The sequence below is a fragment of the Eleutherodactylus coqui genome, chromosome 8, assembly GCF_035609145.1.
Source record: "Eleutherodactylus coqui strain aEleCoq1 chromosome 8, aEleCoq1.hap1, whole genome shotgun sequence".
Classification (NCBI taxonomy): Eukaryota; Metazoa; Chordata; class Amphibia; order Anura; family Eleutherodactylidae; genus Eleutherodactylus; species Eleutherodactylus coqui.
Window position 1 is genome coordinate 164,186,729 of NC_089844.1, and position 21,028 is coordinate 164,207,756.

At 52.1% G+C, this 21,028-nt stretch overlaps 1 protein-coding gene and 1 pseudogene across 4 annotated transcripts; one reads left to right on the top strand and one right to left on the bottom strand.

Annotated features, from left to right (window-relative positions):
• Positions 1–2,638: 2,638 nt before the first annotated feature.
• Positions 2,639–11,277, top strand: LOC136577086 (NFATC2-interacting protein-like). Of its 4 annotated transcripts, none has more exons than XM_066576805.1 (9): positions 2,639–2,727; positions 5,921–6,031; positions 7,525–7,612; positions 8,229–8,340; positions 8,424–8,510; positions 8,579–8,741; positions 9,452–9,596; positions 10,149–10,267; positions 10,814–11,277. In XM_066576805.1, the coding sequence occupies exons 1-9, from the start codon at positions 2,704–2,706 to the stop codon at positions 10,967–10,969; spliced, it is 1,005 nt and encodes a 334-aa protein (XP_066432902.1). In that variant the 5' UTR covers positions 2,639–2,703; the 3' UTR covers positions 10,970–11,277. The 4 variants fall into 4 exon arrangements, with proteins under 4 accessions (XP_066432902.1, XP_066432901.1, XP_066432903.1 ...); XM_066576804.1 differs by having other exon boundaries at positions 2,684–2,727; positions 5,918–6,031; XM_066576806.1 differs by lacking the exon at positions 2,639–2,727 and adding an exon at positions 2,785–2,958 and having other exon boundaries at positions 5,918–6,031.
• A 3,006-nt stretch (positions 11,278–14,283) lies between these two features.
• On the bottom strand, positions 14,284–18,250 carry LOC136577087 (msx2-interacting protein pseudogene; annotated as a pseudogene).
• Positions 18,251–21,028: the final 2,778 nt, after the last annotated feature.

Genomic DNA, 21,028 nt, shown 5'->3' on the forward strand with positions numbered 1-21,028 from the left:
GGTTACAGATTGTATATAGATTCAGTATAACGTGTATTCAGTTATATCTCTGCACATTGTGAGCTGAGCAGTTTAATGGGCGGAGCTATCCTTGAGCTGAACAGTCTAATGGGCGGAGCTATCCTTGATTGACAGCTATATGAATGACTGTACATACAGAGGTATCTGTCAATCACTGATGGCTCCGCCCATTGGACTGTTCAGCTCAATGTGCAGAGATGTAAATGAATAAAATACAAATTAGACTACCTGCACACGGTGAGCGCAATATGGCGGTTGTCAACGTCCGTTTTACGTGAGGATGTGAGCCGATTTTCAGGTAGAAACTCCTCGCTGAAACCCCCTCGCGTGTCGCACAATAGAGGATTGGAAGGGTTTCCCCATCGATTTCAATGGTGAACCTCGCACTGCGCTCCCATACACATCACACGACACGCGATGCTTTTAAGGTCCCACTGGAAGCAATGGGCGATGTGCTCCAAGGAACGCAGAAATAAAGAGTACCTTACACGGCCATACGAGGGGCATGGCTGGGCTCACAGCTGGAACCACTGCGGACCCCCACAAGCAGATTCCACATACAGCCACGGGAGCCCGGCAGTATACAGTGTGCTACTAGTTTTTGAATCTTTATTCTTTTTTTTTTTTTACTCTTTGCTTTTTCTTCATTTAAAAAAACAAACAACGTAATAAGGTAGCACTGCCTAAACAGCATTACAACACTCAAACAAAAAAATGAACAACAGGGGAAAGTGAAGAAGAATTTTTACTAAGGGGGTGATTAGGAGGTGAGGGGGTGATCGGGGTGGGGGTGATAGGGATGCGGGGGTGGGGGTGATAGGGATGCGGGGTGGGGGGGGGGGGGGGTGATGGGGGAGGGTGATCGGGGGGGGGTGATCGGTATGCGGGGGGGTGATCGGGGGGGGGCTGATTGGGATGCGGGGGGGGGCTGATTGGGATGCGGGGGGGGGCTGATTGGGATGCGGGGGGGGGCTGATTGGGATGCGGGGGGGGGGGCTGATTGGGATGCGAGGGGGGGGGCTGATTGGGATGCGAGGGGGGGGCTGATTGGGATGCGAGGGGGGGGGCTGATTGGGATGCGAGGGGGGGGGGCTGATTGGGATGCGAGGGGGGGGGCTGATTGGGATGCGAGGGGGGGGGGGGCTGATTGGGATGCGAGGGGGGGGGGGCTGATTGGGATGCGAGGGGGGGGGGTTGATTGGGATGCGAGGGGGGGGGGCTGATTGGGATGCGAGGGGGGGGGCTGATTGGGATGCGAGGGGGGGGGGGCTGATTGGGATGCGAGGGGGGGGGGCTGATTGGGATGCGAGGGGGGGGGGGCTGATTGGGATGCGAGGGGGGGGGGGCTGATTGGGATGCGAGGGGGGGGGGGGCTGATTGGGATGCGGGGGGGGGGGCTGATTGGGATGCGGGGGGGGGGGGGCTGATTGGGATGCGGGGGGGGGGGGGCTGATTGGGATGCGGGGGGGGGGGCTGATTGGGATGCGGGGGGGGGGGCTGATTGGGATGCGGGGGGGGGGGGCTGATTGGGATGCGGGGGGGGGGGGCTGATTGGGATGCGAGGGGGGGGGGCTGATTGGGATGCGAGGGGGGGGGGCTGATTGGGATGCGAGGGGGGGGGGCTGATTGGGATGCGAGGGGGGGGGGGCTGATTGGGATGCGAGGGGGGGGGGGCTGATTGGGATGCGAGGGGGGGGGCTGATTGGGATGCGAGGGGGGGGGCTGATTGGGATGCGAGGGGGGGGGCTGATTGGGATGCGAGGGGGGGGGGCTGATTGGGATGCGAGGGGGGGGGGCTGATTGGGATGCGAGGGGGGGGGGCTGATTGGGATGCGAGGGGGGGGGGGCTGATTGGGATGGGAAGGGGGGGGGGCTGATTGGGATGGGAAGGGGGAGTGATCGGGATTCCCTCGGGAAAGGTGTCCGAATTTTTTTTTTTTCCCCAATTCATGCCATTTGGAAAATGAAGATCATCAGTATGTTATACGGCACCACTGAAAACTACAGCTTGTCCCACGATCTGTCCTGGAGACCCCAGATGTGAGCTGTATTCCATGCTCCACACCCTGTGAGCACCCTGGCGCCTCCTCTGGGACGCTGAGAGGAAGGCCGCCTGCAGACGACGCGGGATTTCCGCCGCTGAAAGCCTGCATAGGAGTGCATTACAATACGCACTCCTATGCAGACGGCCGCGGTTTGGCCGCGCGAAATCTCGCGCGGCAAACAAACCGCGGCATGTTCTAATTTTGTGCGGAGCACGCACTCACCTGGCCGCCGGCTCCGGTCTGCGCATGCGCCGGCTGCGCGGCAGCCGGCACATCAAAGAGCCGGGGCCGCCAGGCGCGGGTGAGTACGCGCTCGCCCCTGCAGGCTCTGGGGTCGGATCGCGCGGCGAGATTTCTCGCTGCCGGATTACAATCAGTGCCCGGGTATTGGCCACCCGCAGTTCCGCCTTCCACCCCATTTTTAACCCTTCCCCTCCCGCACTGCGAACCGTTCATCTTCTCTCCATGCTGCTTCCTGCGCCCCAGGACTACAACTCCCGCGATGCTTTGCACCGCGTAGGGCGTGTCCACGGGCGCGCGGCCAATAGTTTGACCGCTAACACTAGTTTTCATTTGAATGACAGCGGGCTGAGCCAATCAGCGGCGAGCAAGCCGGAAATACTGGGGAAGGGGAAAAATGGCGGATGTTTGCGCTGACAGGGTGAGTATATATAGAGCTGTATACAGAGGCAGGGCGGGTAATGGCTCCTTATAAGGAGGGGTGACCAGGGAACAGAGCTGTGTGTGGCCCTCCGGGGCCCCTGCTGTGTATCTGCTCTATCACTATGGTAACTGGGTGTTGCCGGATGAGTCGTCCCCCAGCTGATTGTGGTCATGGTGCGAATATTTGATTCCAGAGGTTGTACATCTGTAAGCCCACATAGTATGGGAGGTAAGTGGCCGCGGTGCGGTGAAAACTGCGCCAATGCTGTCAGAGTGGTCTGCATACAACGTGACTCTAAATAACTGCATGGAAACGGGCGATTTCCCAGAAAACCGTGCTGCCGAGTGATTTGGCGCAGTCTGGGCGCTCTGCGGCGGCGGCTCCACGGTCACGCTGAGGTGTGATTGGTTTTAGATGCGTTTGCAGTGTTTACGGGTGAAGCGTGTAAATATCTCGCCTAGAACCCCATCAAAGCCGCAGCGTCCGGTGATGGCGGGGCGTCTGGTTACACACTTGTGGCTCCTCCCACATCGGAATGGCGTCCGCACGGCTGTGTGATTCTACTGACAATAACCCAGTTTTATCTGCAAAACCGGCGATTAACGGTTAATGCGGAGCCATAAATCACGTAGCGAACAATTGGCGCCTGCGGCCTGTTCATACGGGCAGAGAAATCTCACCATTGTGCATCGTCGAGGCGTTCGTTCTCTGCAGCAGTGATGGCGAACGACTAAACGACCGCTGTACGAACAATGATGTCCCTCGGGGCCGCAGATACGGGGCAACTATTCAAATCGTGTAAACACGGCCGGCGGTTGAACGCCGAGTGAGAATTTGTTTGCGTCTCATTCGTCTATTTAATCCAGGCATAAACCTAATCGCTTGCACCTCGTTGCGTGTGAAGAGCGAGCGGTCAGTCGTTCGCAGTCCGCGGCGTGGGGAATAGAAACGATAAGCAAACACAGTGTGAACGATTTTTTTTCTCCCGGTATCACGAGCAGCGGAGTTTATTAAGGCGCCATCACTGGCGTCTCCTCCCATCTGAGTCCGGTCACAGGTTGTAATAAGTGAACTCGCACCCGTCCAAATAAATGGCGCGATGAAGGCAGCCGTCTGACTGATGGTCCATGTAAGGAGAAAAATAAACCGCAGCGCGTCCGCTTCATGGATAAGCACGGACGGGTAATGTCCGCTCTCACGCAGTATGTGGATGCGTGCTTTCTGACGTAAGCTGCGCCAGAGAATGCGGCCTCAGACTCCGGAGGGTCTTGCAGTCGCTTGTAGAGATTCCATTTTTCTCCGTGGGGACAGAAGCTCTATGTGACGGACACAGTCAGGAGTTTTGGTGCAGCTGTAGAGTCTGATCCTTGGGGTCCGCTCACATGGGGGGGATCCGTGCCAGGAATCTGAAGCCGCTCTGCCACGTTAGCTGTGTGGCCGCGGGTCTGGCCCCCGAGGCCGCCCGCCCGCGGTGGCTGTGTGGCCGCGGGTCTGGCCCCCGAGGCCGCCCGCCCGCGGTGGCTGTGTGGCCGCGGGTCTGGCCCCCGAGGCCGCCCGCCCGCGGTGGCTGTGTGGCCGCGGGTCTGGCCCCCGAGGCCGCCCGCCCGCGGTGGCTGTGTGGCCGCGGGTCTGGCCCCCGAGGCCGCCCGCCCGCGGTGGCTGTGTGGCCGCGGGTCTGGCCCCGGAGGCCGCCCGCCCGCGGTGGCTGTGTGGCCGCGGGTCTGGCCCCGGAGGCCGCCCGCCCGCGGTGGCTGTGTGGCCGCGGGTCTGGCCCCGAGGCCGCCCGGCCGCGGTGGCTGTGTGGCCGCGGGCCTGGCCCCGCGGCCGCTCTCCCACAGCCCACTTCTTACTGCAATTAGCTCTGCGGTACAACACTCCTATTGCTCGCAGACCTGCGCTTAAACGCAGTGTTTCTAACGCAGCGATTTTCACACGGTCTGCTCTATTTTTACACATTTGAGCGGGTTTTTTTACCGCACCATCACAATGACGGGGTGTTAATTAACGCTGTACAACGCGTTCAGAAACACGGCTCAAAATGGCTTAAATGCTACATGTGGGCAAATCTACATGCGGCTTCCCAATGTCGTTTCCGCATGAAGAACTGACAGGTCCATTTTTTTTTCTTGCAACATGGATAACCCTCGTACGAACTGCGGCCCAGATTGCCATCGGTGCTAAAATGGCGTGGATTCTGGCGCTGAATCTGCGACAAAAATACTGTGCTGGACGGACCCCGAGGCTGTATTTCTGCTGCAGGTTCACACATGTTAGTTCCACTTAAGCGGGGTTAATCTATGTACTATGTGAACCGCGGCACGGATTCCCGTTGCAATCAGTAACACATAGAAAACGTGTAGATTGTGGCGCAGCGCAGGTCAGATCCGCTGCGGGCTTTTCTTTTTTCTGCTGCCAGTGGATTTGTTTTAGGCCGGCTGTCCACGGACGTTGCAGTATCCTGCGGCCACCGCCCGGGAGCAGGAGCCGGCAGATGGATCTCCGCTGTCAGCCTATTGACAGATAGGCTGACTGCTGCGAATCGCGGCAATTCGCAGCATGCTGTGAATTGCCGTCCGCTAGCGGAGAATCGCAATGATTCTCCGCTCGTGGACACAGGGCCGTCGCTTTCCATGGCAACGCTATAGCAAGCTTCCGACGGCGTGATTCGCTGGCAATTTACCGCCGGTGAAATCATGCCCTAAGGTCGGCTTCCTATTGCGGAATCTGCGCTCAGCGTCCGCACGGAGAACCCGCAGCAAATCTCAAGCATTGAAAGGAATCTACTTACGTTTTTTGCTCGCAGCTTGTGGATACGAACTGCGTATTCCGCGAGCGGAGGGAAAATCACAGCATGCTCTATTTTGCTACGGACTCTGCACGGACGGCCTCCGTTGAAGTCAATGGAGGCCGTCCGACCGGCAGCTCACATGTAATTCACATTGTGTGTGGGCAGCGGGTATCCGCGTCATTGCTAAGAGATGGCACACGGAATGCAAACATTAAAGAAAAACTGTACTGCGAATGGCCGCCGCGGTTTTCCGTAATACAGAAACGCCGGGTCTCCGGTTGTGTGAAGCCGGCCTAATCTCCTTGAGGAGATGGTCTGATGGGGCAGGGTGGGCAGGCTGCAGGGCAGGTCGGGGTACACAGCAGACGGGCATGTACTAACCAGCCTTACTTTGTTCAGCAGAGCGATGACAGTAGCGACAGTGACGTCGCGGTGGTGATGCCGCAAAGGGCGAAACGCCGCAGGATCCTCCAAAGAACGACTCCCATCACAGCGTCCGTGTACTCCAACAAGGTAGGATAAACATGGGGGTCCGCATGCTCCCCCAGCTGCAGAATGGCAAGGGACCGGTTTTAAGACAATGGCGCAGTATTCAGCTGCTGGGGGGGGGATGATTATAATAAAGTGTAATGGGAAACGGCAAGTGGAATATATGAAATTGCTCTGCATGGGCTCTTAAAGGGGTGGTCACGCAACATAAGTTATTCTGTGCCCACAGTATAGTGGTAACTTGCTTATCTGTGGGGATCCCGCTGCTTTGACCTTCACTGATCCTCAGAGTGCAGCTCTGGAGCGTCCTGAAGCTTAAAGGGGTTGTCTCACGCCGAAATGGTTTTTTTTATTCAATAGGCCCCCCGTTCGGCGCGAGACAAACCCAAGGGATGGGTTAAAAAAAAAGTGTATTACTTACCCGAATCCCCACGCTGCGGCGACTTCTTTCTTCCTTTACCAAGATGGCTGCCGGGATCTTCACCCACGATGCACCGCGGGTCTTCTCCCATGGTGCACCGTGGGCTCTGTGCGGTCCATTGCCGATTCCAGCCTCCTGATTGGCTGGAATCGGCACACGTGACAGGGCGGAGCTACGAGGACCAGCTCTCCGGCACGAGCGGCCCCATTCACCAGGGAGAAGACCGGACAGTGCAAGCGCGTCTAATCGGGCGATTAGACGCTGAAATTAGACGGATCCATGGCGACGGGGACGCTAGCAACGGAGCAGGTAAGTGAATAACTTCTGTATGGCTCATAATTAATGCACGATGTATATTACAAAGTGCATTAATATGGCCATACAGAAGTGTATACCCCCACTTGCTTTCGTTAGACAACCCCTTTAAGGGGACCTTTGCACTCTTACCAATCTGCTGCAGGTTTTTCATAGTGGAAAACCCACTGCAGGCGCGCCAAAAATCCAGTCACCAATTGTGCACCTAAATGTTGTGGTTTTGCAGCGGATCTGCGGTGGGTTGAACACTTGTAGTTTAAGGTTAAAATCTGCAGCATAAATGGTTGTGGAAATCTCCGCAGGGCTCATGCTGTACATGCTGTGGCAATTCAGCTTTGTGTGAAGCCGCCCTAACGGTTCAAGCACTCGGCTATCACCAGCGGTCCTGTTGAAGTGATTGGAGCAGCAGTACACATGTGCATCCTCCAGAGCTGCGCTCTCCGGATCGGAGGGAGTCCCAGCAGTCAGACCTCCACCGATCTGCAAGCTGTCCTCTATTTTGTGGGCATGGGATAACTTGTGTTAGTGGGATAATCCCTTTAGTGATGGCGGCTTCCTGGCCATGGTGCCACAGCGAAGGTTTGTAGGATTCCCCTATGTCAGTCAGGACTATCAGATTGGACAGAGCCAGGGGAAGCCCTCTGGTACAGTGAAGCAATGCATCTGTGATCAAGAGCTCATTTTACAAAAAGGTACTTCCCACAAACTATTAGTTTTGGCATTTCTTTCTGGATGGGATGTGATAAACACCTCAATCACACTTTGCTCTGTCTGCTTCCAGGTGAACAGTTCTCTGAAGCTGATGCCCGATAACCTTAGCGCTCTGGCTGAGATGGAGAAGGAGCTACAAAAGAAGCAGGGCTGTGAAGGTGAGCGCTGAGAAGCCGGTGGATGGTGCGACGGAGTGCTGGCCGTGTGTACACTGGACAGTTATTCAGATTTTTTGAACGATAATCTGTGTAAGAGCCCCAAGTCTGGCTAGATATGAAGGGTGAGGCCACACGATGCTTCTGGACACTTGTGGGCAAGCCCTGCCCACCTACCAGTGCCAGTGGCGGTAGGACTTTGCAGTAAGATCATGTGGCCATTAGCCACCACACATGGGTGGGTTTTGGCCTCTTGCAGCATTGGACCATAGCCTTAGTCAAAGCCTCTGGGTACAAACAACCCGATGAGGGTCAGTGATGGTGTTCAGAGGGCAGTAATGAAACCTACCCTCTGTTATAGTGGCAATAAAGACTCTACCGCTGGGTCAATAATATTGGATGGAGTAGGGGGGATTGGGTGTCTCCGTATGGTAGGAGAGAGACTTCTTGTAAGTAGGCTTTTTTTTGGGAGTGGGGCAACAATTGGACCACCCTGATGACAGACATCTGTTATGGGGAGCAGTGAACACTTTCTGTAGATGAAGTGCACTTTGGGGGTCCTCTTCTGATAATGCCCCCTCTCAGCTGTCTGAACCTCATTGGTTATTTGCCCCCTTAGATCTGGAGTGTGAAGCGGTCGTTGAGCCGCCACCTGTACCGCAGGTTATCGCCACGTATGACCTGTCTGACAGTGAAGACGTAGTGAACGAGAAGGCTGCCCCGTGTGAGAGGTAAAGCCCCGCTTCCCCTGCCGCAGCGGTAACACAGGGGTCATTCTATCATCACCATCCACTGACACCCGCTGCTTTTATAGACTACGAGACTCTTCTCCGTCTCCGCCCCCGACCCCAAAGACTCCAGCGAGGAAGAGGAAAACCACCAGGGTGAACCGGAAGATAAGGTACAGTCCTGGTAGGATGTGCGGAGCGCCGGGGACTTCTGCCGGTAACCCATGTCTTCTCTCACCAGGGAGATGGAAGCGCGCCTCCAGGATCTCGACACGGTTGTGTCTCCTTTCCGTAACTCGGCCTGTGATGACAACGATGTGATTGTGTTGGGGAGCAGTCCGCCGCCGGAGGTGACCATAAAAGTGCGCCGCAGGGGGAAGATCTTCAGGATTAACGTCCGACCTGTGAGTAGAGGAGCCCTCCTTATGATTAAAGGGTTGTACAACCGGTACATATTCTACTCTGTCCACAACTGTATAACTTGCTGATCGGTGAGGGTCTCCCCTTTGAGCACTGATCTAGAGAACGGGACTCCGGCGTGCTGCTCGGACTGTCACAGTGGGGGTTCCTTCTTCCCCCACAGTGACATGACTGTGAATGGAGTCCATCGTTCCAATGGGGCTGATGGAAATATCCCATCGGGTGCCGCTTGGGTATCTTCGGAGTCCCAGGAACCAGCACTCCAGTCTTCTCACTGTAGGGGGCTCTGAACCCCCGTTCTCTATCGGCTCTACTGTGGTGAGACCCCCACCAATCGGCAAGTATTCCTTTATCCGGTGAGGAGGGTAAGTTGTGACTGTGGTACAACCCCTGTAATAGTATGGCCATCCCAGCATACACCTTACAGAATTAACCCCATTAAAGGTTTCAGCCATCAGTCAATGCCATTATAGGATTTATGTTACAGACCCCCCCCCCCCCCCCCCCCCCCCGACCTATACATTCTCCTGCCCTGGCTGTCCGTGTTTACTAACCTTATAGCATTATGGTGGGCACGCATGGTCACTGTGCCCCTGTATAACTCTATGGGTGTCTGTGCCATCCTGGTGGAGGGGGTGATATTTTTTTAAATCAGTGGTGGGGGGGTCATCCCTAACGTGCCATCTGTTCTCAGACAGACCCCCTGCAGAAGTTGGTGGACTCTGTGGCATCGCGGCTGGAGGTCACCGCTTCCCAGATATTGTTGCTCCGTGGTGACGAGGAACTTGATATCAAGGAGACCCCACAATCTCTGAACCTCACCGTAGCCGACATCGTAGGTAAGATCACACTTGACCAGATGCAGGAAGATCGTGTCTTTCTGCTCCTCCCATCTTATGGCCCAATATCCACAGGCAAATTTGATTTGGGAAATCCGCAAATCAATCCACCCATGGAGAAGCATGGGCGTCCGCAAATGGATTAAAAGCATGCAGATTGGAGTTACGGACCTTTTGGTCCGAAAAACAAATCGCAGCATGCTCCAATTTTCTGCGGATCCCACAGGGATAGCTTCCATTGAGGTCAATGGAAGATGTCTGATCCGCTGCGGACACTGGCCACGGGCACAGGCGCATTCCGTGTGGGATTTCCTACACAGAATCCGTGTGTGCCGTGGACATGAGGCCTATTACATCTTCTGTGTTCTGGAGACAACGGCTGGGCCAGAAACATCTTGGCTGCATGTGGTGGCCATAGCTGGACATGGAGAAGGGAGGACATATAGTCTCTGGGCTCTAGAACAGTGGACAGACGCCTGCTGGTGCTCGAGGGGTGGGGTGGATATAATAGGGGGGTACATCCTGTGTTTCATAGTCTGATGTTCTTTACAGATTGCGTGATCCACTCTGCCTCCAGCGAACAAGGATCAGATGACCAGTCCAGTGGGAAGATCTGTCTCAAAGTCCAGGGGAAGGACAAGGAGTCCCACCTCAGCATCACCGTTGGAATGGTAAGAGAACCTATGAAGGGTCGTTGCCGTAAAACCGATGGGGTGTGGTCATCGAGCCATTTGAACTACAATCTCCTATCAAGTACTGACCATCCGCCTGGCCAAATTCTCTGTCCAATTAGTTGAGAATTTCATATAAGCTTCAGAGCCTATGTAATATAAGCAGGAGCGTTCTAAGAGGAGCTGCTGATATGTCACATGACTTCCGGAGACCTTTACATCCTAATAAGTGCTGGAGTGTTATAAGTAGTAGCTGATATGGGTCACATATAACCGCCATAGACATTTCTGTCATATGACTGATATCAGCAGCTCCTGTTATAACGCTCCAATGCTGATCTAACCCCTAGAGACATTTAAATCCATATCGGTGTTGGAGCGTTATAAGTAGCTGATAAGTGTCACCTATAACCTCCAGAGACATTTACGTCATATGACTGATATCTGCGTCTCCTCTTCTAAGTGGCTCTGGGTGTTATATCCGCACTGCAGCGTTATATTATAGACCTGTGATAATTGGTCTGTTCTTGATCTCTATTTCTACAGAATGAACCTCTCCAGTCCCTGATGGATCAATACAAAGCCGCCATGGGCCTCTCCAAAAACATCTGCTTCATGTTCGAAGGGCAGAAGCTGAAGGGCAGGAATACACCGGATGAACTTGGCCTGGAGAGCGATGATATCATAGAAGCCTGGGCATGACGAAGCGGGGCGTAGATCTGCAATACTTGCACATAAGAGAGGAGACTGGCTGTATGGCTGATACAGGAATGCTATATCTGGCTGTACAGCATCTGGTCATACGGACAAACTCGATTCCAGACTTTTGCCCTGTATTGAGTCAACTATTAACTCTTAGAACCCTCATCAGCTATAAAGACACTTCAGGGTTAATTTGGAGGGTTTGTGCCGAATTATTTTTGCTACTTCTTGTATATAACTTAAGGTTTTCATAAATTAGCAACTTTTAGTCTTCCCTTTTTATAAGTAATAAAGAGCTGCTCAGTGTTGGTGCGGGCTGTGAGCATCAGTGCTGTCCTCCTCCGACGGGCACGGCCCCACCAAACAGCACCACAAACTAGGGCTGCTGTCACCTGCTGAAGCTCAGTCTGTAAATCTGACTTTCTGCAGTCTGTGGTGCGTTCTCTCACATTTTCAGATGGCACACGGACCTCACCAGGTGATAACGGGGGCGATGGTGAGTATAAGGCCCAATGCACACCGGTGGATGTTTGCTGTGGATGCCGCAGCAATGTCCGGCCATAGCATGCAACGTAAAATAATATTTATACCTTCCTTTAAAGAGGCTGCCCGCTTACCAGGCAACATGTCCCTTTAGTGCCTGCTGTGCTGAAAGAAGAGGAAGTAGATTTGCCCCTACTGTGCTCCCGGCAAATGTCATCAGGCGACCGCTGCAGTGACATGGTTCGATACTCCTGGCATCGTGGCACTGATACCAGAATGAGCAGTGATGCTGCTGTGGTCACAACAAGTGCCAGGGCAGAGGACGGGTAGGTGCACTTTTTCTTAGCATAGTAGGTGCTAAAGGGAATCCTATTGACAGGTAATTGGACAACCCCTTTAAGCAGCGTGGTCCCCCTTCACCCATAGGGCCATGTTTTGTTTAGTATGCAGTGTATGCTATGGGTTGAAGCAACCACTCCAGACGTCTTCAGCTCGTCCTGAAGTACTTCAGATGTTGTACGTGATTTCTCTGCCACATTTTGAACTAACTTCATTGGGTTCTCATCAGTTTTCCTCTTCCACCACACCCTGGAAAGTTCTGGACTGTTCCATGACTTTTGGCTAACCTTTGAAACTGCTGAGGCTTTTGGAGAGGGTCTTGCGCCCTTTACACTGCCAATGTAGCTCTATACAATTGAGTTTGCAGGGTCTTCCCACAGATGGGATGCAACGGGCAGTGTGCGTTTATTTCCACAGTCTAGAGTGAAGAACGGGTTTCCTAGATCTCTTTGGATCGTGTGCTGCTGTGCCTACAGTGCCCAATATTTCCTACATGACAGATGGCACAGGGATGGCTACAGTATGCTATCAAATGGCTCATCTGTCACCTTGTGCAGGGAATAATGGGACTAAAGGTCCTTTTTTCTTTTTTTCTTTTTGTTTTTTTTGTTTACATGGCCTGGTATGAGCCAGATTAGCGATGATCAACAACATCGCGGTGCTTTAACCCCTAAGGCCTTCACACGGGCGACATGGCATTGTCGTGAGAAAATCGCAGTGCTATGGCATCGCTGCACCTTCTCGTGGCAATACCGCAATTCTGTGGGGGGGATGTAATTCGTGCCATTCATCGAGCACTTGCTTTGATTAGCTAAGCGTCAGCCAATCACAGCCAGCGCTTCCAGGGGGGTGGGAGGTTTCAATTTCCGGCCAGAAGAGAAGCAGGGCCGGGACCTGGGGAGAAGCTGCGGTGGCAGAGAGCTCTTCTAAGGTGACGTATGCCTGTTTTTTACCCTGCAGCCAGGGCTTAGATTTAGCTTTGACAGTAGGATTTGTTACCCATGTTTTCATGCGATGCATCAGGGAGGTAAGCTCCATGGGGAAACATGGGCTACAAAACCTCACGAGTCGCAGGCGTATCGCCGGACCCGCAAGGTTTTTGTGTTGCGATGTTTTGTGGCATGCGACAACCCATGTGTGAAGGAACCCATAGGAAAGCAGGGGCTTCACATACATGCGATTTGTAGCAACACAACAAAATTGCGCGACTTTGTCGCCCGTGTGAAGAACGCAAGTCAGTTTTTTTTTGTAGATTATGAATTTCAAATGTAAATAAACTTGACCCAGAACTTTGTTAGTTTACATGGAGCCCGTCAGCTTGACCATGGTGTCCAAACTGCAGCCGTCATGTGATGGGGCAGGAGGAGCCGAGCGGATGGCTTTATTCACTTATATCGCTGCTCATTCTGAGCTGAACGGTCCAATGGGCGGAGCTAGCAGTGGTTAGCTGTTCTCGGTGTAGGACTACATCCAGGGGTCGAGCACTGACAGGACCGCCTATTGAACTGTTCAGCTCAGACACTGACTCTTTCCCATAGCACTATATATCGGTCCGGCCGGGCACCTCCTGCTCCACAGGATGCCGGCAGTTTGACAGCATTTTTGAGCTGACAACGAGGAAAAAAACGATATCATCGCTGTTTTTGTGATGTATTCACAGTGTGGTATACGTATTACGTTACCGCTTTATTCTGCAAATCATTACAATTAGAACACCAAATTTATAGAGGTTTTATTAAATTTTACCACTTTTACACAATAACCACTTTTTTGTATTTTTTTTTAATAAAAACAACCTGGCCCGACCATCCAGGACCAGAGTACTTTTTTATTTTAGTCGCCAGCGCTGCATCAGGCCTGGTTTCTGTGGGCCAACTTAGTTTAGTGGCACTGTTTTGAGGTATATATGACTTTTAGGCCTTGTTCAAACGGGCGCCAGTCACGTGATTTTTCTCGCGGTGCAACAATGCTACAGATCGCATGTATGTGAAGCCCCTGCTTTCCTATGCGTTGCTTCACACTTGCAATGTCTTGTAGCATGCGACATTGCAGGTTTCGTGATATGCCCGCAACTGCTGAGGTTTTGTAGCCCAGGTTTCCCTATGAAGCATGCCTCGCTGTTGCATCGCATGAAAATGCAGAAAGACTACTGTCAAAACCCTAGCGGCAGTTTAAAAAAAAACAAAACATCACCTCAGAGGTCCTGTCTTCTCCCCTGAAGCTCTCTGGCACTTGCTGGAAGTCTTCTGCCAGCCCTTCCTGGATTGCAGGATCAAAATCCCCGCCTCCAGGAAGGGCTGGCTGTGATTGGTTCATGGAGCGCCAGCTCTGATTGGAAGGGCTGGCAGAAGACCAGTGCTGGAGGAGATGACAATGCCTCTTAGGTGATGTGGGTTTTTGTTTTTCCTGCAGCTAGGGCTTGTTTGTAGGGTAAGATTAATATTTCAAGCCACCCCACCCCCTGAAAGTTGCAGCAGTACAAAAGCTTTCGGTTCGGGTCACACGGGGCAGAATTGCCACGGAATTTCTGAGCACTCTTTCTGCACGGAAATTCCGCCGGAAATCTTAAGCCTGAGACTAACCAGCAAAGTGGATGAGATTTGCGAAAATGTTGACCACGTCGTGGCCAAGCTGCAACTAGCACGCCGCGCTGAATTCAAAGCTGCAGCATGTCAATGGTATCGCCGGTTCCACTGCTGGCTCTCTATGGGGACAGATGGCCACAGTGGAATAAGCCGCTCTCAAAACCGGGGCCAAAACGCGTGGGACTTCAGCTGTGGAAATATCGCTGAATTTCCGTGCAGTTCTGCGGCCAGTCCGCAGGATTTATGCCCCGTGTGAACCAAGCCTTACTCTGCTGACAGTTTATTGGCTGGTTGCAACCTGTTTACACAGAACAATGTGAAGAAACGGAAGACTACTGTCCTCCACAACCCTGCCAAGGAGAGCGCCGCCCTACAGCTGGACAGAAGAACTACAGCAACCTAAAGGGGAACACACACTTCCTCCTCCAGCAGGTCACGGGGCCTGGGAACAAGGAGCTGGTGATTGGTGCAGCCGTTAACCCCTTAAGGACATGGCCAATTTTGGATCAAGGGACAATGATTTTTCAAAAGCTATAACCTTTAATTCATCCGTCCCCGTCTATATGAGGGTCTGTTTTTTTTCTGTGGCAAACCTATAGTTTTTATTGGTGCCAGTTTTGGGTGCATATGATGTATTGTAAAAAAAAAAAATATTTTTGAGAGCAGGGAGAGAAAACACATCAATTCTACCTGTGAGGGTTTTTTACATTGTGATCATACCGAGAGAGTTTTTTTTTTTTTAGGTTTTTCCCATTTTGCACAACAAAAACCCTTTTTTGGGGGGAATTTTTTTTTCCTACATTATTGTATTCAAAGTCCCATAAAACTTTAATTTTTCCATGGCCTGAGCTCTGGGAAGGATTTTTTATTTCTATTATGTTTAATCAGTTTTTATTCACGTTTTGCGAATATTATAAAACAAACAATAGCAAAAAGGTCTCACAGGACCATATAAATGGATGAAATCGGTAACCTTAACATTTTCTTATGTGCTTTCAGAACACAGTTCATACATTTCTCCTTTTTGATTCTGTAATTTGGTAATTTTTTGCATGACGAGCTGAAATTTTTATCTGAACCATTTGGGGGCTAAAAAATAAAGAAAAAAAATAGCAATTAAAGTAAAAAACAATGTATCATCCATGTAAAACAAAAACCACTCACCCAGCATCAGCAGGTGGAGAACCGGGAGCAGAAGGCAGTAACCAGCAGTACAGAGAAAGCATGAGTGTTCGCTGCAGCCACTCGGGCCGCTAGCTGCTGGGGGTGACCTAGCCTTACTACGGAAACTAAAAAAAGTCCAAAGACCTACTCCGCCTGTAACTATACCCCTGGACATCCTGTTTAAATGGTTTCCTGTAGTCTCTATCTTCTCTTGACCTAAAGTATCGCTGCTCGTAATAATCGTCTTGGTCCGACTCCCGGTCTGGGTAGACCTCTCTGCTCCTAGAACGGGACGCTCTTCTTCTTTCCTTCTTGTATGCCCCCGCAGTCCGGACTGTTTTAGAATGAGTTAGTTCGTTGGAAGATCCCCTTCGGGTCTCAGCACTTCGTCTTTCCAATACGTCATCGATGTCCTGACTGTCCGGTCCTGAAGACTCTCTTGAACCATAAGACGCCAACTGGATTTCTTCGTTGGCAAAATCCACCTGCACGCTGTTCCCCCCGATCTTCTCCCTCTTGGTCTCTTTTAACGCTGCTAGGGCAAATTCCATCTCGCTGTAGAGAATCAGGGCCGTGCCTTTAAGGCGCTCATACACCACCTTAAGCACGGACCCGTAACGGCTAAAATGGGCCGTTAGGTCCTGCTCGGTGACACTTGGGGTCAGCCCATCTATCCACAGGCAGTTGGAAGGCATGCTCTTCCCAAAACCAAGCTTCAGCCGTTTCTTTCCCAGATATTCGCCGTCCATCTTCTTAATGGCTTGACAGACGCTTGTAATATCGCAGTACTGCAAAAACGCGTACAGAGGAACTTTATTCACCTTCTTAATTTCAATATTCAAAATCTCCCCAAATCTCTGAAAAACGTTGTGTAGATCGAGGGGGGTTGTGGTTTTCGGTAAGTTGCCGATGAAGAGAGTCCTAGAGGCCTTGGGGTGAAATTCATCTATTCGCTCATCCAAAGGCCGTAATTCGTTTTCGCTTTGCGTTTCTGGTCCGCCCCAAGCGGTCACTTCTATCTGCCTTCCAAAGAACAGTTTGCCTTTCGAGGCACTCAGTACTTGCTCCTGATCTTCTTGCTGTCTGAAGAAGACCAGACCGTATCGCTCCTCCGATACCCCATGGATCTGCACGGACGAGACTTTTCCGGACTTCTTGAACTCATGAAAAAGTCCATCTTTAAGGCTTGTATCTGTCGAGCGCACAGGGAGATTCCCTACTTTGATCCCAAAACTCTGATAAGGTTCATCATTATCCGGAGGGAAAGGAGATGCGGCGTGCACGGACCTCGCTGGAGACTCGTCACTGGAATCACCACTAGGCAGTCTACTCCGTGAGCCGCTGGGTGACCTGGCAGACCTAGAAGCTTGGCTGGCCAGCCGTGAATGAGGTGAGCGACTCCTACTGTGCCGGTAGCTCCGTTTAGGCCGGCGGCCGCGTCCCTCCCTTGGAAAGTCATTTTTGTAACTATCCCTACTAGACGGTATACTCCACGAGCCGCTGGGAGATCTGGCGGACCTAGAAGCCTGGATGGGCAACTTATGAGTGGATGACTGGGATGAATGAGGGGAGCGACTCCTACTGTGCCGGTAGCTCCGCTCAGGCCGGCGGCCGCGTCCCTCCCTTGGAATGTCATTTGCGTAAATATCCCTACTAGACGGTATACTCCATGAGCCGCTGGGTGATCTGGCGGACCTAGAAGCTCGGAGGACCAGCTTATGAGGGGACGACTGGGATGAAGGAGGGGAGCGACTCCTAGTGTGCCGGTGGCTCCGTTCAGTCCATCGGCCTCGTTTGTCATTTGTGTAAATATCCCTACTAGACGGTATACTCCATGAGCCGCTGGGTGATCTGGCGGACCTAGAAGTTCTGAGGGCCAGCCTATGAGGGGAAGACTGGGATGAAGGAGGGGAGCGACTCCTGTGTCGGTAGCTCCATTCAGGCCGGCGGCCTCGTCCGTCCCTTGAAATGTCATTTCTGTAACTATGAATGGACAATGGAAACCGCTCGCGGCTCCTAGACTCATAACGAGGGTCAGGAGCATCAGGCCGGCCTGGACTCCGACCAGGAGGATAGTATATTCCACTTTGGAAGGCCCGGTCATAGGGGTCTCGTAAGTCCTGATCATAGAGTCGTGTCCGTTCAGTCCCTCGGGGTTCATGGTGGCCGTAGGCGTTATGTTCATAAGAACGCTTCCGTGTTTCAGAAGCCCCATCACGTCTCCGCTCAGAACGTCCTTCCCATGCATGAAGCAATCCGTAAGTTGGCCGACCTCCACCACCGCCTCTGAGACCAGAAACCTCGCTACTATCAGAAGTTATGGAAGCCGTCTCATCCGCTCCCGGTTGTTTGTAATCCGTCCGGAGGTCTCGCTTCCCCAGTCTATTGGCAGCATTGTTTGCCTTCCGTGCACTTTTAACATCCACAAAATCCACGAAGGCGGCCGCACCGCCGCCAGATGTGCGCTGAGGTAACATACGGACACTTTCCACGTGGCCGTAGCGTCTGAAATGCTCTTTAATCTCGTCCTCTCGCACGTTCTCGGGTAAATTCCCCACCCACAGGTGCCTGGTTTCCCGGACCATGCTGGCTCGGTGTCCCGCTCATGCAGAGGGAGGTAGGGTGAGGCGGGCCGCGGAGTGCAGCACTGGCGTGCAGGCAGCTTGAGATCTCCGGATTTGCTCGGTTTCTCTGCACCGCCGTGTCCGCTTCGGCGCCGACACTAGTTCTGCGCATGCGCTGCGGCCACCGTGCCGTTACACGCTTGTGACGTTGCGTTCCACGATGCGTTCCACGTGACGCTGCGTTACAGAGAGTGTTCCACCGTGTGGAGGGAGGGGGAGGATACAATTAAACAACATGTGACCTGACAGTAGACGCTGTGAGGGGTGGTGAATTGTCTGCCTAACCAGTTTTGTATGGTGGTATATTGTCATAGAGGAGGCAAGGGGGAAACAAGGCAGGGATATCTGTGTACTAAGATGACTCAATAATGGTATAGTCGGGAATGAATGAATATTCAAATTAAAATACCTATTAGATAGTAGAACATAGATGGCTACAGATGTAAAACAATGTACAGTATAAAGTATACATAATATAAGTGAGGTTTAAAATCCCCAACCTGCTGTATATTCTAATTCATTCTTGGGGGAAGAAAGGGAGGAAATCAGGAGAAAAAAGCAGGAAAATGTAAATAAGATGACAAAGACGTATCATGTGATGCAATCTTAAGAAATAATAAAGGAATATAAAAGAATATACTGTGTATATATATATATATATATATATATATATATAGTATAAATCATGGATAATAACACTAAATTGATAATATAAAAAATGGCAACCGGTTTATATTTTATATAAAAATTAATGAATAAGTGAGTCGGGGCTTTTTGAAACTGTCAGAAAATATCCGATTTTTCTAGGACTTCATGTAAGGTGTCAGACAACTGATCCAGAACATCTCCGCTGCAAGCGAGAGAAATCTCCACATTCTATTTTTTTTACCCGGTGTGACCCTTAATCCCTCAAAATCATACTGCGCTGGGGGCGAAATGTTTGGAGGCGCTACGCTTCTGAAAACGATTTTTAACGTTTGCCCGGTGTTTGTTTAGCCTTGTTGTTAGAGGGATAGTGGTATGTCTGAGGTTACACGGGCACTCCATCATACTTGTAGTATAAGCAGAGCTGCATCCGATTATGACATTATCGCCCGCAGCTATTTCAATCTTTAGCGTTGTGGCAAATATTGTCAGAACATTTACACCTTTCAGCAATGAAGTAGCAGCATCAATGGTGTAGTAACAGAAAAAAGGAGCTTGTGGAGGCACCATCCTCCTTGTTAGAAAACAAATCCACTTGCCACATTTACACCTTGGCAGGTGGCATTTTAAGGGTCCTCAAGTGTCATGGAGGCTTTTATGCATTCTTGGGTTAACTGGGTGTTGGTAGGATGGGGCCAATATATTTTGCATTGTTTTACCCCAACGAAATATCACAATCGGATTAGTTGGAATATCATCTCACAAGTTACCCATTTTTGGGAGATGATATTCCAACCAATCCGATTGTGATATTCCGTTTGGTAGAAAAATGAGGAATATATTGGCCCCATACACAGTTATCCCAAGAATGCAGAAAAACCTCCATCATGGAACGTCCACACGGAACGCAGGAGTGTGCCGGGCCTCACAAGGGTGAAGCGGAGAGGAGTGTGCCAGGCCTCACAGGGGTGAAGCGGAGAGGAGTGTGCTGGGCCTCACAAGCATGAAACGGAGAGGAGTCTGCCGGGCCTCACAAGGATGAAGCAGAGAGGAGTGTGCCGGGCCTCAGAAGCATGAAGCGGAGAGGAGTGTACTGGGCCTCACAAGCATGAAGCAGAGAGGAGTGTGCTGGGCCTCAGAAGCATAAAGCGGAGAGGAGTGTGCTGGGCCTCAGAAGCATGAAGCGGAGAGGAGTGTGCTGGGCCTCACAAGCATGAAGCGGAGAGGAGTGTGTCAGGCCTCACAAACATGAAGCAGAGAGGAGTGTGCCGGGCCTCAGAAGCATGAAGCGGAGAGGAGTGTACTGGGCCTCACAAGCATGAAGCAGAGAGGAGTGTACTGGGCCTCACAAGCATGAAGCAGAGAGGAGTGTGCTGGGCCTCAGAAGCATAAAGCGGAGAGGAGTGTGCTGGGCCTCAGAAGCATGAAGCGGAGAGGAGTGTGCTGGGCCTCAGAAGCATTAAGCGGAGAGGAGTGTGCTGGGCCTCAGAAGCATTAAGCGGAGAGGGGTGTGCCGGGCCTCACAAGCGTGAAGCAGAGAGTAGTGTGCCGGGCCTCAAAAGCATGAAGCAGAGAGGAGTGTGCCAGGCCTCACAAGCATGAAGCAGAGAGGAGTGTGCCAGGCCTCACGAGGATGAAGCAGAGAGTAGTGTGCCGGGCCTCACAAGCATGAAGTGGAGAGGAGTGTGCTGGGCCTCACAAGCATGAATCAGAGAGGAGTGTGCTGGGCCTCACAAGAATGAAGCGGAGAGGAGTGTGCCGGGCCTCACAAGCATGAAGTTGAGAGGAGTGTGCTGGGCCTCACAAGCATGAAGTGGAGAGGAGTGTGCCGGGCCTCACAAGCGTGAAGCAGAGAGTAGTGTGCCGGGCCTCACAAGCATGAAGCAGAGAGGAGTGTGCCAGGCCTCACAAGGATGAAGTGGAGAGGAGTGTGCTGGGCCTCACAGGCATGAAGTGGAGAGGAGTGTGCTAGACCTCACAAGCATGAAACGGAGAGGAGTTTGCCGGGCCTCATAAGGAGGAAGCAGAGAGGAGTGTGCTGGGCCTCACAATTATGAAGTGGAGAGGAGTGTGCTGAGCCTCACAAGCATGAAGTGGAGAGGAGTGTGCTGAGCCTCACAAGCATGAAGTGGAGAGTAAGTAGTGTGCTGGGCCTCACAAGTATGAAACGGAGAGGAGTTTGCCGGGCCTCCCAAGCACGAAACGGAGAGGAGTTTGCC